Genomic DNA, 15,768 nt, shown 5'->3' on the forward strand with positions numbered 1-15,768 from the left:
AGCAGGAGCAAGATAAGACAAAACTCCGGTACTTACAGAGCTCACACACTAGTGGAAGAGACTGACCACAAACAGGCCAAACTATAATGAAAACAATAGAGGATGAGAGCAATGCCATCAGACACAACAGAGCCTGGTGACAGGAAGGGGCTGGGAGAAGGGACCTAACTCAGAGTAGGTGGAGGTGGGATGGGTGGTGTGCGAGGAGGGGTGGAGGCTAGAAGCCAGACTCAGAAAGCTTTCAGACTGTTTGAGAAGAAGCAGGGAGCTTGGTGCTAGAGAGGGGTTTGGGTCCAGGTCAGAAAGGTGGGCAGGGCCAGTGATGCCTGAAGGGCATGGCAAGGAGTTTGGATTTTGTTCTAAGTGCAGTGGGATCAAGGGCGTGTATGAGCCTTTGGGTGGAGAAGGGAAGTGGGAGAAGGAATAAGAGAAGAAGACTATGAGAGAAAACAAAGAAGCAGATGGCACAGATGAGAGTGGGGGTGTGTGTGTGGGGGGGTGGATGATGGCGACAGGCCCAGGGAACCCCTGTAGGCACCGCGGCAGGGTGCTTGGGGGATGGATGGACGGGGCTGACATCTCAGAGGTCCCGGCATGACTCGTGATATTGTACATTCTGTGGGGCTTGGAGAAGACATTTGGCCTCCCCAGGTCGTGCTCCCCAGAGCAGAAAGGACCCGTAGCCCTCCCTCTGTCTCCCATGAAAGCTCAGGTCATCTATTCTTGCTTCTGTAGGTGGAAATAGGCAAGAAGTCTTCTCGTGGCCTAATTGGAGTGATTTGTGTTTGCAGTTCAATGTCAAAAAGTCTACGGAGCCCGTCCAGCCCCGAGCACTCCTCAAGTTCCCAGACATCTACGGACCCAGGCCGGCTGTGACGGCCCCAGAGGTCATCAACTATGCAGACTATACGCTGAGGACCACGGCGGAGCCCGCTGCACCTGCCAGCCCCCAGGCCCCAAATGACAGCCGCCTCAAGAGGCAGGTCACAGAGGAGCTGTTCGTCCTTCCTCAGAATGGTAGGGTTCTCCTGCCCGCACTTCTGTGGGCAACACTTAGCAGGATTTGAAAGCAGCTCTGCAGACAGTGGGCGCGGCCAGCCCCGGTTTCCCTGGCATGTGACCCTGGGTGAGCTGAGGGCTCAGGGCCTTGGAATGACAGTCCTCTCTTCCCTCCGTGTTTCAAATTGCTTCTCCCCAAGGCCTCCAGCTTTTCCCTGGGAAATGGAGCGTCCCTTTCAAGCCAGGTAGCAACCTATAGAAAGGGGATAAAAAGTCGTGATTAAACTACGGGCTTCAGAGTCATGGGTTAAATTCTCTCCTCCCAACCACACCTTTTTTTTTTGCCTTTTTTATTTATTTTATTTTTTATTTTATTTTTTTGCCTTTTAGGGCTGCACCTGTGGCATATGGAAGTTCCCAGGCTAGGGGTCAAATAGGAGCTACAGCTGCCAGCCACAGCCACAGCAGAGCCAGATCCTTAACCCACTAAGCGAGGCCAGGGATCGAACCCACATCCTCGTGGATCCCAATTGGGTTCATACTGCTGAGCCATGATGGGCTCTCCCTTTTTTTGTCTTTTTTAAGGCCGCATCCATGGCATATGAAGTTCCCAGGCTTGGGGTCGAATCAGATCTTCAGCTGCTGGCCTACATCCCAGCAACACAGGATCTGAGCCACGCCTTCGACCTACACCACAGCTCATGGCAACACTGGATCCTTAACCCACCGAGCGAGGCCAGGGATTGAACTCTGGTCCTCATGGACACTAGTTGGGTTCGTTGCCTCTGAGCTGCAACAGGAACTCCTAATTCTCTCCCCTTTGATATACCCACTGTATGACGTCAGTTATGTGGCTCATCTTTTGGGTCGTCAGTTTCCTCATATGTAAAATGGGATCACCTGTCCCCTAGGGTCGTTGTAAAGTGTGAATACAATAATGCATACGAAGTGCTTAACTCAGGGCCTGGCCCGAGGATGTAATTGAAACCTTGTTATTGTCATTGTTGTTTCTATTCTCCTCCTCAGCAGCATCAACATCAAGAGTGTAATACCTTTCAGTGTATAACACCCATGCTGGGCACTGGGGCAGATATGGAAGCAAAGACAGTCCCTACGGAGACAAAAAATACGGCCAGGAGAACGGATTGTGACATGGTTTGGGGTGTTGTTTGGTGTGGTTGGAAAGGAAGATGGAAGCAGAAGCAGCATAACCAGTTCCGACACTGACCCCATTCCTAAGGCATCTCCTGGCCTGGGTCCAGTACCCACGTTGGCCAATGCATAAATGCCCCCGCCTTGCCCCCAACCCAGCTCCAAACCACAGTGGTTACACTGGCATTTCTTCAAGCACAAACTCATGCAGCGCCTGTGTCAGGAACAAATCCTGGTTTGCTTCTAGCCTCCAGGTTTGCCAGCCTACATTTTAAATTGGAAAATATTTGCAAATGAGACAACCGACAAGGGATTAATCTCCAAAATATACAAACAGCTCATGCAGCTCAATATATATAAACAACCCAATCAAAAAATTGGCAGAAGATCTAAATAGACATTTCTCCAAGGAAAATACACAGGTGGCCAAAAATCACATGAAAAGATGCTCAACATCACTCATTATTAGAAAAATGCCAATCAAAACTACAATGAGGTATCACCTCACGCTGGTGAGAATGGCCATCATCAAAAAGTCTACAAACAATAAATGTGGGAGAGGGTGTGGAGAAAAGAGAAGCCCCCTACACTGTTGGTGGGAATGTCAATTGGTACAACGACGGTGGAAAACAGTTTCAGAAGTTCCTTAAAAAACTAAAACTGGAACTACCATATGATGCAGCACTCCTGGGCACATATCTGGAGAAAGCCATAATTCAGAAAGATACATGAACCCCCAACGTTCACTGCAGCATTGTTTACAGTAGCCAAGACATGGAAGCAACCTAAGTGTTTATCGACAGATGAATGGATAAAGAAGATGTGGTACATATATGCAAGAGGATATTACTCAGCCATAAAAAGAAATGAAATATTGCCTTTTGCAACAACATGGATGGACTTAGAGATATCATACTGAGTGAAGTGAGTCAGGCAGAGAAAGATAAATAACATTTGATATCACTTATATGTGGAATCTAACAAAAATACAAATAAATGTATTTACAAAATGGAAACAGACCCACAAACTCTGCAAACAAACTTATAGCCTCCAAATAGGAAATGTGGAGGGAAGGAATAAAGTAGGAGTTTGGAATTAACATATACACACGACTGTATATAAACTAGATAAGCAACAAGGACCTACTGTAGAGCACAGGGAACTCTATCTTCTGTAATAACATATATGGGGAAAGAATCTGAAAAAGAGTGGATAAATATATATGAATAACTGAATCGCTTTGCTGAACACATGAAACTAACACAACATCGTAAATCAACTATATTCCAAGAGAAAATAAAAATTAAATAAAATATAAATTAAATTAAAATAGACCTATTGATAACTTTTTTGGGGGGAGAGGAGCTGCACCCAATTTGGCACATGGTAGTTCCTGGGGCAGGGATTGAACCCACACCATGGCAGTGACCCAAGCTGCTGCAGTGACAACGCCAGATCCTTAACCTACTGTGCCGTGAGAGAACTCCCTATTGAGGACTTCAGAGCTTAAGCTTGGAGGATGCAGAACCATTTGAATGAGGACCTGGGAGGGGCCCTCGTAATCATCACCAGTCTGGGAGCCCGGATTCCCCAAAGCTGAGATGAAGCCGGAGCCGCTCCACCAAGGACCACAGCAGAGCCCTTCAGAGTCTGAAACTGTGAAGAATTCAGAACACATTCATTTAGAGTTCCCTTTGTGGCGCAGTGGTTAACGAATCCGACTAGGAACCATGAGGTTGCGGGTTCCATCCCTGGCCTTGCTCAGTGGGTTAAGGATCCGGCGTTGCCGTGAGCTGTGGTGTAGGTTGCAGATGCGGCTCAGATCCCACGTTGCTATGGCTGTGGCATAGGCCGGCGGCTGCAGCTCCAATTAGACCCCTAGCCTGGGAACCTGCATATGCTGCGGGTTTCTTTTCCTCTGTTCTTCATTCCTTTCCCCACTACGGAAGGTAACCAAGTTCTCATGCCACTGAAATCTAGCAGGAGCTGACTGGTTCAGGAGATATTGACCACAGGTGAGGGAGCGAGGGGGAGGAGGCTGCCGGATCTGTCAGATACTGTGCCCGCCGTGGGTCCACCTTGGTCCACCTCCACCGGCAATGATCCTCACCAGCCCCTTGTAGAACTCGGAGTCCCGATTCTTGAAGCTGAATCTGCTGCTGCATTTCCCAGTGGTGCTGGTTTGGGTTTGGCTTTGATTTTGAAGGTGGCGGCAGTCTGAGAGCTGAAGGCTCTGGGTGCCAGGCAAGCCCCCTCTGGCACTGACCCTGCTGGAGCTATCCATAGGGTGCCCTTGGAAGCCACCTGCATCGTGGGTGCAGGCGTGTCACGCTTTACACATTGTGGCTCACATCCTGGTCAGTCTGTTCCCCACCTAGTTACACCAGGGAGAGTCTTCACTACCCGCAGGAACCCAATGATGAATCTTTTTGGACATGAGATTCTCTTTTGGGTTCCTGCTCTTTAAATTCATTCTGAAAATCAAAAAAAAAAAATTAATTCCAATTTGTTTCAAGAGGAGTCTGTTGCAGCTGCTGAATCCTTTAACTCTCATATTAGGTTTGACTAGTGGGAATCTTCCGGATGTTTGGCTCCTGTCCAAGTGAGGGGAAGTGTAAGCAATATGTGTGGTTTTAGGAGCTTCTGAATTGAAGATAAGGTCATTCATTCATTCAGCAAGTATTTATTGAACATGCTCTAAAGTCAAGCTCACTATCCCTGACCTTGCCCGCCAGCATCTATTCCTGACAGTCTTTGACCTTTATTTCCAGCCTTGAACTCCTAGGCATCAGGGATGGGGCTCTGTGGGAGAGGCAGAGCTGGAGAAGGGCTGGGGCTTGATTTGCCTAAAACAGGGTGACCAGAACCACACAGGCTCTGATGGTTTCCCTTCCTGAAAGCTCACCCAAGGCCAGGCCCTGGGCTAAGTACTTTTCTCACTTTATTTCCTTTAATACTCACAGTTACTCCAGCAAGAAGGAGTTGTTATCATTTTCATGGTAAAGATGGGGAAACTCAGCTTCAAAGAAGTCGAGTAATTTGTGCAAGGTCATATCATAACCCTTATGCAACAGCCCACGTCTGACACCCAAGCCCATGCCTCACCCACTGGGCTGTGATGCTTCCTTGAGAGGGAATACCCAGGAGCACAGGTGTTGCCCAGGTGCAGCCATCATGATTTCGCATCCAGTTAGGAAACTGTGGCTTCGGATTTGCAGCGCAGGTGGCAGAGATTGCCAAGGGTGGCAGACGGGATCCTGGTATGGGTGGCAGTAATAGCTTTACCTCCTTGACAGGTGTAGTGGAGGATGTTTGTGTCATGGAAACCTGGAACCCAGAGAAGGCTGCCAGTTGGAACCAAGCCCCCAAACTTCACTACTGTCTGGACTATGACCGGCAAAAGGCTGAACTGTTTGTGACTCGCCTGGAAGGTATGCTCATAGCTGACTTTCACCGACTTCTGTGGGTGTTCCTGTCTCCCCAGGGCTCCTATGGCTAGAGCGAGCACTGGGTGGCAGATTAACGCTCTGTAGCAAACAAGACCCAGAGGCATGTGATACTCAGACACACGGGGGTTTTTCTGTCCCTCATACACCAGCCCAAAGTGGAGACTCCTGGTTGGCAGACATCTTTCCTCCAAACAGTGATTCAGGGACCAGGCTCCTTCCATCTGAGATCTTTTTTTTTTGGGGGGGGGGGTCATTTCAGGGCCCCACCTGTGGCATATGGAGGTTCTCAGGCTAGGGGTCAAATTGGAGCTCTAACTGCCAGCCACAGCCACAGCAAAATGGGATCTGAGCCACGTCTGCGACCTATACCACAGCTCGTGGCAACCGGATCCTAAACCCACTAAGCAAGGCCAGGGATCAAATCCATGTCCCCGTGGATACTAGTCGGATTCATTACCCCTGAGTGACAGGTATTCCCCAATCTGAGATCTTGTGATCTATATCGGCAGGTAGAAGGATTAGAGAACAAGAAGCGGGCACAACCCTTCCATAAAAGCTGTAACCTACAAATGGCATGCATCACTCTTGCTCACTTCCCATTGGCTGGAACTCAGTCACATGACCACTGACTTCAAAGGAGGCTGGGAAGTGTGGCCTAGTAGGTGCCCAGTTAAAACAAGGAATGAATTTTGGGAGTTCCCTTGTGGTGCAGTGGGTTAAGGATCTGATGTGGTCACGGAGTGGCTCAAGGTGCTGCTGTGGCACAGGTTCAATCCCTGGCCCTGGGAATTTCCACTTTTCGCGGGTGCAGCCAAAATTTTAAAAAGGAGTGAGTTTTGGTGAACAGCTCGTCATCTCTGCCACAGGTGCCTTTGACCCTGGACAGAGCTTTGTGCTGGACCCAGAGGGAGTTCTAAATGGTCTGAAAAGCATCTATAGTGCTAGAACCAGGTAGTCTTTCCTGCAGGGTCAGGATGTCCCTAATCTTCTTACCCTGACAATTCACTTTATCATCAGCAAGGTAAGCTCAGATTTTGCAAAGAATTGGGGCTAAAAATGGGCTTCTCCGTGGCTCCTGGACACTAGAACCTAGGGACAGGATAAATTGGATGTCTAATTTAATTTAATTTTTTTGAGGGAGTGTTTTCCCCTTTTATTTTCTTTCAAGATTTTCTTTAACATTTTCATATACTTTCTTGGAGTTCCCATCATGGCGCAGTGGTTAACGGATCTGACTAGGAACCATGAGGTTGCAGGTTCAATCCCTGGCCTTGCTCAGTGGGTTAGGGATCCGGCATTGCCATGAGCTGTGGTGTAGGTCGCAGACACGGCTCGGATCCCGCATTGCTATGGCTCTGGTGTAGACTGGCGGCTACAGCTCGGATTCGACCCCTAGCCTGGGAACCTCCATATGCCGCGGGAGCGGCCCAAGAAATGGCAAAAAGACAAAAAATAAAATAAAATAAAATAAAATAAAATAAAATAAAATAAAATAAAATAAAATAAAATAAAATAAAATACAGAACAAATTATGGAATCAGCAGCAAGACTAATAAAAATCACCAGCAGCTTTCAGGCCTTCGTGCCCTGGGGAAATCTTAGAGTTCTGAGGAGTATCTCCTATTTCTTTTGTTTGTTTTTGATAGGTGAGAAATAGATTTATTAGGATAGGACACTTGTGAGAGATGCAAGCAGACAGGCACGGAAGCTCTGCCATATCTCCTATTTCTGAATGTCTCATTGGGAGTTCCCATTGTGGCTCAGAGGGTTAAGAACCTGACATAGTGTCCACGAGGACTTGAGTTTGATCCCCGGCCTCGCTCAGTGAGTTAGGGATCCAGAGTTGCCACAAGCTGTGGCGTAGGTGGCAGATGCAGGTCAGATCTGGCATTGCTGTGGCTGTGGCATAGGCTAGGGGCTGCAGCTCTGATTTGACACCTAGCCCAGGAACTTCCATCAGCCGCAGGTATGGCCCTAAAAAGGAATTGTCCCATTGAAAGGAGATTCCATGTAGCCAGAGTGGTCAGCCCTCGGGTCTTTCGGACATCCAAAGTCACGACTTCTAAGCCAGCATCTGCAGCTCACAGGAGAGCCACGCTTCTCTCCTCTCCTTGTCCTTGGCACGCCCCCATCTGTGCTGCTTTCTCCCTGGCTGCAGCTGTGACCAGTGACCAGGACGGAGGCTGTGACTGCTATGTCCAGGGCAGTGTGGCCAACAGGCTGGGCTCCGTGGAGGCCCAGACGGCCCTGAAGAAGCGGCAGCTGCACACCGTGTGGGAGGAAGGCCTCGCGCTCCCCCTGGCGGAGGAGGAGCTCCGCACAGCGACCCTGACACTGACCCTGAGGACCTGCGACCGCTTCTCCCGCCACAGTGTGGCTGGGGAGCTGTGCCTGGGCCTGGATGGGGTGTCGGTGCCCCTGGGGGTCGCCCAGTGGGGAGAGCTGAAGACTTCAGTTAAGGTAGGGTTGTCTCTCTCCCGTTGGTGGAGCATGGGATGGCAGGGCTTGAGCCAGTGCTCATGGAACAAGCTTCAGAGAGCTTCCCAGCCCGGGGGTGGGGGTGGTCTGGGGAGGGAGGCAGGGTGTAAGAGGAAGGTGGACTCTTGAATAGGGTGGAGGGCTGGATCCTGGTGGATCCCAGGATCTGGGATCCCTAGTGTCTAGTTTTGCTTCTAGCCTGCCGTGCAAAGACACCCCAACCAACCCTCTACCTGGCTGTCATGAAAAACATCACCTAATGAGTTTGTTTGCTCTGGTGCTGATGACATTATCCCCATTTAATGTATCCCCCTGTGCATCCACTGTGTGCCGGACCCCACAGGGGAGATGAGCCCCAGGCCGAGCCTCTCTACTCATAGACAGTACAGGCCAGAGGGAGCAGTCGGAACAAGTGACAATGACAGTGATGGTGGCTGTGATGAAGGTGATGTCTGACATAAGACATCCAACCAGGACCTAACCAAAGTGGTCTGACAGAAAGTTCTAGAAGGCCTGGAGTGTCATGGTGTTTGTGCTGGGCTTGGAAGGAGTGACTGGGCCTCGGGACTGGCTCTAGCCAGGGCTGGTTCTCCCCACCCCTCTGGTGCTGCAGAAGCCATGCGTAGGAAGGAAGTATCTGCTGAGATGCCACACTTTTGGGAGAGGGGTTCCTTGGAGAGCAAACCATTATTCCCCAGGGCCAGGGCAGGGAGGGGGTCAAGGGAGATCAGGGCTGCAGGACGCTGTGTGGCTATTTAGGCCCTAGGGTCAAGGCCTCATCCAAGGGCCTGCTGGGATGGTGCCTAGAGGGAAACTTCTGGATGCCCAGTCTCTCAACCAGCTGGTCAGTGGCTCATCTGGAGACCATATCACCTACAAAGCCTAAAAGAGTTACTACTATCTGGCTCGTTACAGAAAATTTTGCTGCCCCCCCCCCATGCTAGAGTAATAAAAACACTACATGGGGGCTCATTTTTGAGCATCTCTCAGTTACTGTGCTAAGCTCTGTCCCCAGTCAAGCAAGCGGGAGAGATGCCGGGACTACGGCATTTATAGGCAAGAGTACTGAGGCTTAGTGCAGCTGAGTAACCTGCGCAGGATCGCCCAGCTGGGACCTGGACATTCGGCCCGAGGCCAGGTTGGTCTGGTTGTAAATCCTGCCTTGTCCTCCTGCCCCCGTGAGAGGTAAGTACCCGACAGGGTATGAGGCGCCGTCAGCAGGTGCCTTTCCTGCCGCCGCCGTGGGACTGGGGGACAGGGCGGGGGGAGAGTGCAATTTTACTTCCCACCTGCTCCACTTTTCTCTTCGCTTTATTTTCCTTTCTTTCCCAGGCTCAGAAAATTGCTAAACATTGACAGCCCCTCACAGCTGGAACCAGGCTGTTCCACAGCACGCTGTCTAATTAGCGTGTGACCTGGGACTTGCGTGGAATCACAGCCAGGGCCCCTGGGAAGAGGAGCCCATCACTTCGGTTTATTCAGCTGGCAAACCAGCTTTCCCCAGAGATGGAGGGGCTCCCCGCAGGGCCTGGGGGAGTTTGGTGCTGCCCCGGCAGGGTGGAAATCCAGCCTATCTAGGCCGAAGGCTCAGGCACCTCGCCTGCTTCTATTCTCTTCCCTAGAACAAACATTGTTCCTTCATTCTGCAAATACCTTACCCGGTTTCCACCCTGTGCCAGGAGCTGGGTTCACCACAATAATTAAGACAAAGCCCTTGGAGTTCCCGTTGTGGCTCAGCGGGTTAAGAACCCGTCGTAGTGTCCGTGAGGATGTGGGTTCGATCCCTGGCCCCACGCAGTGGGTTAAGGATCCAGCCTTGCTGTGAGCTGTGGTGTAGGTTGCAGACGCGGCTTGGATCTGGCAGTGGTGTAGGACAGCAGCTCAGGCTCCGAATCCATCCCTCGCCTGGGAACCTCCCTATGTCTCAGGGGCAGCTCTAAAAAGGCAATAGATAAATAAAGAAATAAATAAATTTTTAAAGATTGGACAATCAAAGCCCTGCCCTCACGGCTCATCCATCCTAATAATCATCCCGCTCGTGGCCGTCACCGTCCCGCAAATACACCTTCACAGCCTCTTAGACCACGGACCTGCTTTCCATGAAGGTGACTAATCTCAGGCAGGAGCGTGGAGTCAGAAGTCGGAGATGGCACTCGGTGTGATGGGGCAGGAGGGAGCTCTGGGGCCAGGCAAGGGAGCCCCTCGTCCCAGCTGGAGGGAGCAGGTGGTTTTGAGCGAAGTGGTGGGGCCAGTGGTCCCTACGGCCCACCTGATTTTCTTCTCTTGGTCAGAACGGGTTAAAGCAGGTGCCAGCAATGTCCCCGTTCTCCCCGGAAGACACTCAGCCAAAAGTGGCATGTGTGTCACCAGGGACCACAGAGTGACCCACACCAAGGGCGGCTTGAATGATTCATTGAGAGCTCAAGAGAAAAACTGGGGGCGGGGGGAAAAAAAACCAGGAAAAGGATGGAGAAAGAAAAAGCGTTATTTCTGTCAGCAGGTACATTAAACAGCAGAACTGATGGGGCAGATGCTGTTAACATCCTCTGGCTGTGGTGCAGCCCGCTGGGTTTTGGGGGGCTCTTGGCACCCTCCATGGAGGAGCTGAGCCCTTTATGTGGTCGGGTCGGGGGCAGAGGGCTCAAGCCTGGCCACCCTGTGGCCACGACCCAGTTCGGCCGTGGGCCTCCAATAAGTGTCCTTAAATCAGGAGGCTGGTGTCTGTCCCAGCTCAGCTGGCACCCCTCTGGGGCCTTGGACACAGGGCCTCAGCTCAGTCCCTGTCTGAAACGAGAGGGCTGTCCACCTTGGATGCTGGAGGACCACGGGTTTAGGACATGGGCTTTGCCATCAGACCAGACCCCCCATTCAAGGCTTCGTTTTGCTACTGACTGGCTATGTGACCGCAGGCAATGCAGCACCCTCTCTAAGCATCTGGGTCCTACGCTTAAAATGGGAGTGAGGTCAGCATCCCTCTTACTCTTGGGGTCACGTTGAAACGAGATGTCTCACCCTGCCTTCATAAGTATTTCTTGCGGGTCACCTGTGTGCTGGGTGCCAGGGATGGCTCTGTGGAGATGACAGCCTTGAGGGATGGGTAATGTCCTCACACATAGCGCAGAGCGTATCATGCTACCTGCCACCCTGCACACCATGGCGAAAGTTCCTGGCAACTCCCAGAATCGTTCCACCACCCAAGTGGCCACTGAGGGCTAGTTAATTGCTGTGGTCAGATCGTAGACCCTGCCTGGTGGGAGCCGGGCAGAGGGCTGGCCAGCCTCACTCCCCAAACCCAGACTGGACTAGAGGTCCCACTTAATGATCTCAAGAAGTGGTGATTGTCTTTTCTGAATAACAAAGGGCAATAATCAAACCGAGGAGGCAGAGGCTATAGTGTGTGCCAGGGACGGTCCTGAGCCACTAAATAATGCCTCATTTCATTTGCGCACTCCCGTTGGGTGGAGATACTATTGTTTCCATTTTCCGGAAGAGGAAAGGGAGGTCTGGGCAAGTGAAATTACTTGCCCGAGGTCACACAGCTAGTGAACAGTGAGATCGGAACTGAGACCCCGATAGTCAGGTTCTAGGGTCTTTGCTCTTGAAACCACCCTTGGACTGTGACCCGCTTCCTGCGGGGACTCTTGGTCATTTTTTGTCCCTCAGTGGATTTGGTGAAATTCTAAACAAAGTCTTGTAGCAGTCTCCATGACACTCTGTGAAGCTGCAGGTGGGGGACAGACATGCTGGATGCTTCTCAGAGGCATCAGCATCTCCTGCAAAGCGCAGCGACTGCCAGCATCTCTCATCATGTACCTGGCCTTGTAAATGAGGTTCCCCCTGTATCCCCTCTTCTGTTCCAGGAGCCGTCCGCAGGGACTGGGGAGGTTCTTCTATCCATCAGCTACCTCCCGGCTGCCAACCGCCTCCTAGTAGTACTGATTAAAGCCAAGAACCTCCACTCTAACCAGTCCAAGGAGCTCCTGGGGAAGGGTGAGTGAGGTGTGAGAGGCGAGCCAGGGGGCCTCCCGCCTCGAGGACTGGGCCGTGGGAGGCAGTGCAGACTGGTGAGCAGGGCGGAACATGAGTACATGTGTGGAGTCAGCCTCAGCTGTGTCCACCTCAAACTCACCAATTTCGAAGGATATGCTCACTTCTCTAAATCCACATTCATTGACTCCTGGGCCAATCCCATCCATTAGGGCCCAGAATTTTGAGCTACCTGGGGGTCCCTATCTTGCAGATCCACCATAAAAAACATTATCCAGGGGTCATAGGAAGCCAAAGATCAGACAGTAGCCATGAAGTGGAGTATCTGGGCTGTAGGGGAAACTTGACCCAGCCCTTGTGCCTTAAACCTGGCTGGGCCCCCCTTACGGGACAGTGTGTCCGGGAGCTGGGCTTCTCCTTCTCTGGTCTCGGCTAGCCACCACCCTGCTCCCTGCACCCAGTCTAGGCTGCTCTCCCTTCCCAGCCTCTGCCAACCTGCCCTCCCCATACAAGCTGAGCGTGGATTGCGGCAGAAGGTGTGTGGGTGCGTGGGCTGAAGCAGCGCCTGTGCCTCATTTACCCAAATAAACATGCCTGCAACATTCTGGAAGCCTCAGTTTTTCTTTGTGGATACCCCTGCACAGGCCCCAAGTCTTAGGGACCAAATAGGCTCTCTTGTCAGGGCAATGTGGGTCACCTCTATGATGCCTGGATCCAGAGCCAAGTGCTCCTAGCAAGATATAAATAAATAGCTATTTACAGCAGGAGACAAAGAATTGCTCTGCATTCAGAACCTTCAAGCAAGAGATTTGGGGCGAATGAAATCAGGAGGGTTAGTCTGGCTGACAGATTCCTGAACCGAAGGTCAGAATTCAATGCTTTTTTCCTCACCCCCTATAGCTAATTCTTTGCCTCCTGCTTTATTTTATTTTATTTTATTTTATTTTATTTTATTATTTTATTTTATTTTTCATCTTTTTAGGGCCGCACCTGTGGCATATGGAAGTTCCCAGGCTAGGCGTCGAATGGGAGCTGCAGCTGCTGGTCTACGCCACAGCCACAGCAATGCCAGATCTGAGCCATGTCTACAAGCTACGCCACTGCTCACGACAAGGACGATCCTTATCCCACGAGTGGGGCCAAGGATCGAACCCACGTCCTCATGGATACTAGTTGGCTTTGTTTCCACTGAACCACAAGGGGAACTCTTCTTTTTTAAAAAATTTTTATAGCTCCTATCAAGACAATTACAGCTCAGCACTTTTTCTCTCAAATATCTCTGCTGAAATAACAAACTAATCACCTGGGGGTGATAATTATAGCAATAAATTCAGAGTAACAATTATTCTCGCATTAGCTTCGGAAGCCTTGGCTAATGAAAATACAATCTGGGTCCTGAACCTCATGATATGACGTGAAGAAGGTTTGTCTGACCTGTTGGCCAGTTTCCTGGGGTGGGGGGGTGGGGGGGCAGCTGTATTAGGGATCAAGCCAGGCTGCCCTCACCCTCTGCATGAGGCCAGGATCCTCAAGTAAAAGTTAAAAAAGAACAGATGAAAGCTCAACAAACCAGCAGGAGACCTGCCATCTTAGTAAGAGACAAAAATGCTTGGATGCAGAATCAAGGGGATGAAGGCATAGGGACGGCTTCATTTTCTGGTCTGAGTTTAAAATCAAGCTGCAGGGAGTTTCTGTTGTGGCTCAGCAATAACGAACCTGACTAGTATCCATGAAGATGCGGGTTCGATCCCTGGCCCCGCTCAGTGGGTTAAGGATCTGGTGTTGCTGTGGCTGAGGTGTAGGCCGGCAGCTGCAGCTCCTATTTGACCTCTAGCCTGGGAATTTCCATGTGCCTTGGGTGCAGCCCCCACCTCCAAAAAAAAGACAAGTTGCAGGGCATCTAAGTCACCATCCTAGACCTGGTTTGATGTGGGACATGAAGCACACAGAAGGACTCATGACAATGATTTCCTGGTCATATGGCAGCATGACCCTTCTCTTGGGAGCTACCCACTGACCAGCCATATATATTGTGCTGTGGTCTGTTTTCCACACTTGAGGTGGGAGCTTTTGCTGTATGCCCATGTCTAGACCAGTGTCTGCCATATGGTGGGCATTTCATAACTGTCGAATGAAGACATGGCCCATGAGGCTGGGGGAGGGCGGGGGAACGTGGTAGAGAGGGAGTCTCAGTGCAGATCTTGAGCCAGAGACCCTGTCCCTCCATCCCCAAGAGGGTGCATCATCTGAGCCCCGCCCCCACCCCTGCCCTGGCCCAGAGCCTCACTCTTGATCCTCCACTCTGTCTCTTTCTGCTCTGTCCCTCCCCAGATGTCTCGGTCAAGGTGACCTTAAAGCACCAGGCTCGGAAGCTGAAGAAGAAGCAGACAAAACGAGCCAAGCACAAGATCAACCCCGTGTGGAATGAGATGATCATGTTTGAGCTGCCGGATGACCTGCTGCGGGCCTCCAGCGTGGAGCTGGACGTGCTGGGCCAGAGCGCTGACGGGCAGAGCTGTGCGCTTGGGCACTGCAGCCTGGGCCTGCACGCCTCGGGCTCCGAGCGCAGCCACTGGGAGGAGATGCTTAAGAACCCGCGCCGGCAGATCGCCATGTGGCACCAGCTGCACCTGTAGCCCAGGCCACCGCCCTCCTCGGGCACAGCCCGCCACCCCCTCCACCCCCGTCAGCCCCAGCTGTCCTCTGCGCCCTCCTCTTATGCCCCATCCACGGTCTGACACCCGAAGACAGACTTATGTGCAAAGACCAGGACCCTCCCTCTTCCTCTCCCATCACGCTCCCGTTTCTTAAAAACGAGCAGGGCAGGGCAGGATGGAGAGGGGACATTTGGGTCACTGAAGAATATATTTGTCTCATCTGGTTGTCGAAGAGACTCTTATCAAATACAGCCTGTGACATGTTTTGGCAGTGGGCATCAGGCTGGATGCAGAGAAAGCCAAATGTAGGGAATTAATGGATGCAAAGACGGTGGCTTTGTAAAAATAAGCAGCTCAAATGATGACGGGAGTTGCCGTTGTGGCTCAGCAGAAGTGAATCTGACTAGTATCCACGAGGACACAGGCACTCCCTGGCCTCACTCAGTGGGTTAAGGATCCGGTGAGCTGCGGTGCAGGTCGGCAGCTACAGCCTGGGAACCTCCATATGCTGCAGGGGCGGCCCTACAAAAACAACAACAAACAATGGTGACAGAAATAAAGTATCCTGGATCCTAAGAATTAGAGATTGTCAGGGCAGGATGGAGTCTCCACCAGCATCAACTCATGCTGCTGATCCAAGGCACGAACCCAGCAGTTCTTAAACCTTAGTGTGTGAAGAATCACCAGCAGATTCCTAGGCTCTGCTTGAGAGGTTCCAAATCCATCTTCCTGGCTGAACCCCAGGAGCCTGATTTTTAATAAGCACTGAGTGGCTTGGATGCTGAGGTTGAAGTACTGCGTTTGGAGAAATCCCTTTTCCAACATTCCAGGCAGGGTTCCCCGTCCTCCTCGAGCCAAACACCCTGGGGTGGCCAGTGGCCACGCTGGACATCTCAGCCGTCAGTGTGAAATACGGGAGCCTGTGTTCATTATTTAATGCTTTCAATTCCTAACATCTTTCTTTGCGCTTCTTAGATCCTGCTCTTGGACTGAACGTTGTGCTTCCTACTGAATAATTGTACTGTTTCATCTCAAAATCCGTTTA

At 51.2% G+C, this 15,768-nt stretch overlaps 1 protein-coding gene across 1 annotated transcript in view; it reads left to right on the top strand.

Annotated features, from left to right (window-relative positions):
• The window catches only part of SYT13 (synaptotagmin 13), a 43,859-nt gene extending 28,695 nt beyond the window's left edge, over positions 1 to 15,164 (top strand). The window contains exons 2-6 of the mRNA XM_047775920.1: positions 792 to 1,017; positions 5,449 to 5,583; positions 7,760 to 8,061; positions 11,940 to 12,069; positions 14,398 to 15,164. Coding sequence (XP_047631876.1) covers positions 792 to 1,017; positions 5,449 to 5,583; positions 7,760 to 8,061; positions 11,940 to 12,069; positions 14,398 to 14,702 — 1,098 coding nt within the window. The 3' untranslated portion in view covers positions 14,703 to 15,164. The remainder of the gene's footprint in view (positions 1 to 791; positions 1,018 to 5,448; positions 5,584 to 7,759; positions 8,062 to 11,939; positions 12,070 to 14,397) is intronic.
• The last annotated feature ends 604 nt before the right edge of the window (positions 15,165 to 15,768 follow it).

Source organism: Phacochoerus africanus, chromosome 4 (genome assembly GCF_016906955.1).
Source record: "Phacochoerus africanus isolate WHEZ1 chromosome 4, ROS_Pafr_v1, whole genome shotgun sequence".
NCBI classification, from domain to species: domain Eukaryota; kingdom Metazoa; phylum Chordata; class Mammalia; order Artiodactyla; family Suidae; genus Phacochoerus; species Phacochoerus africanus.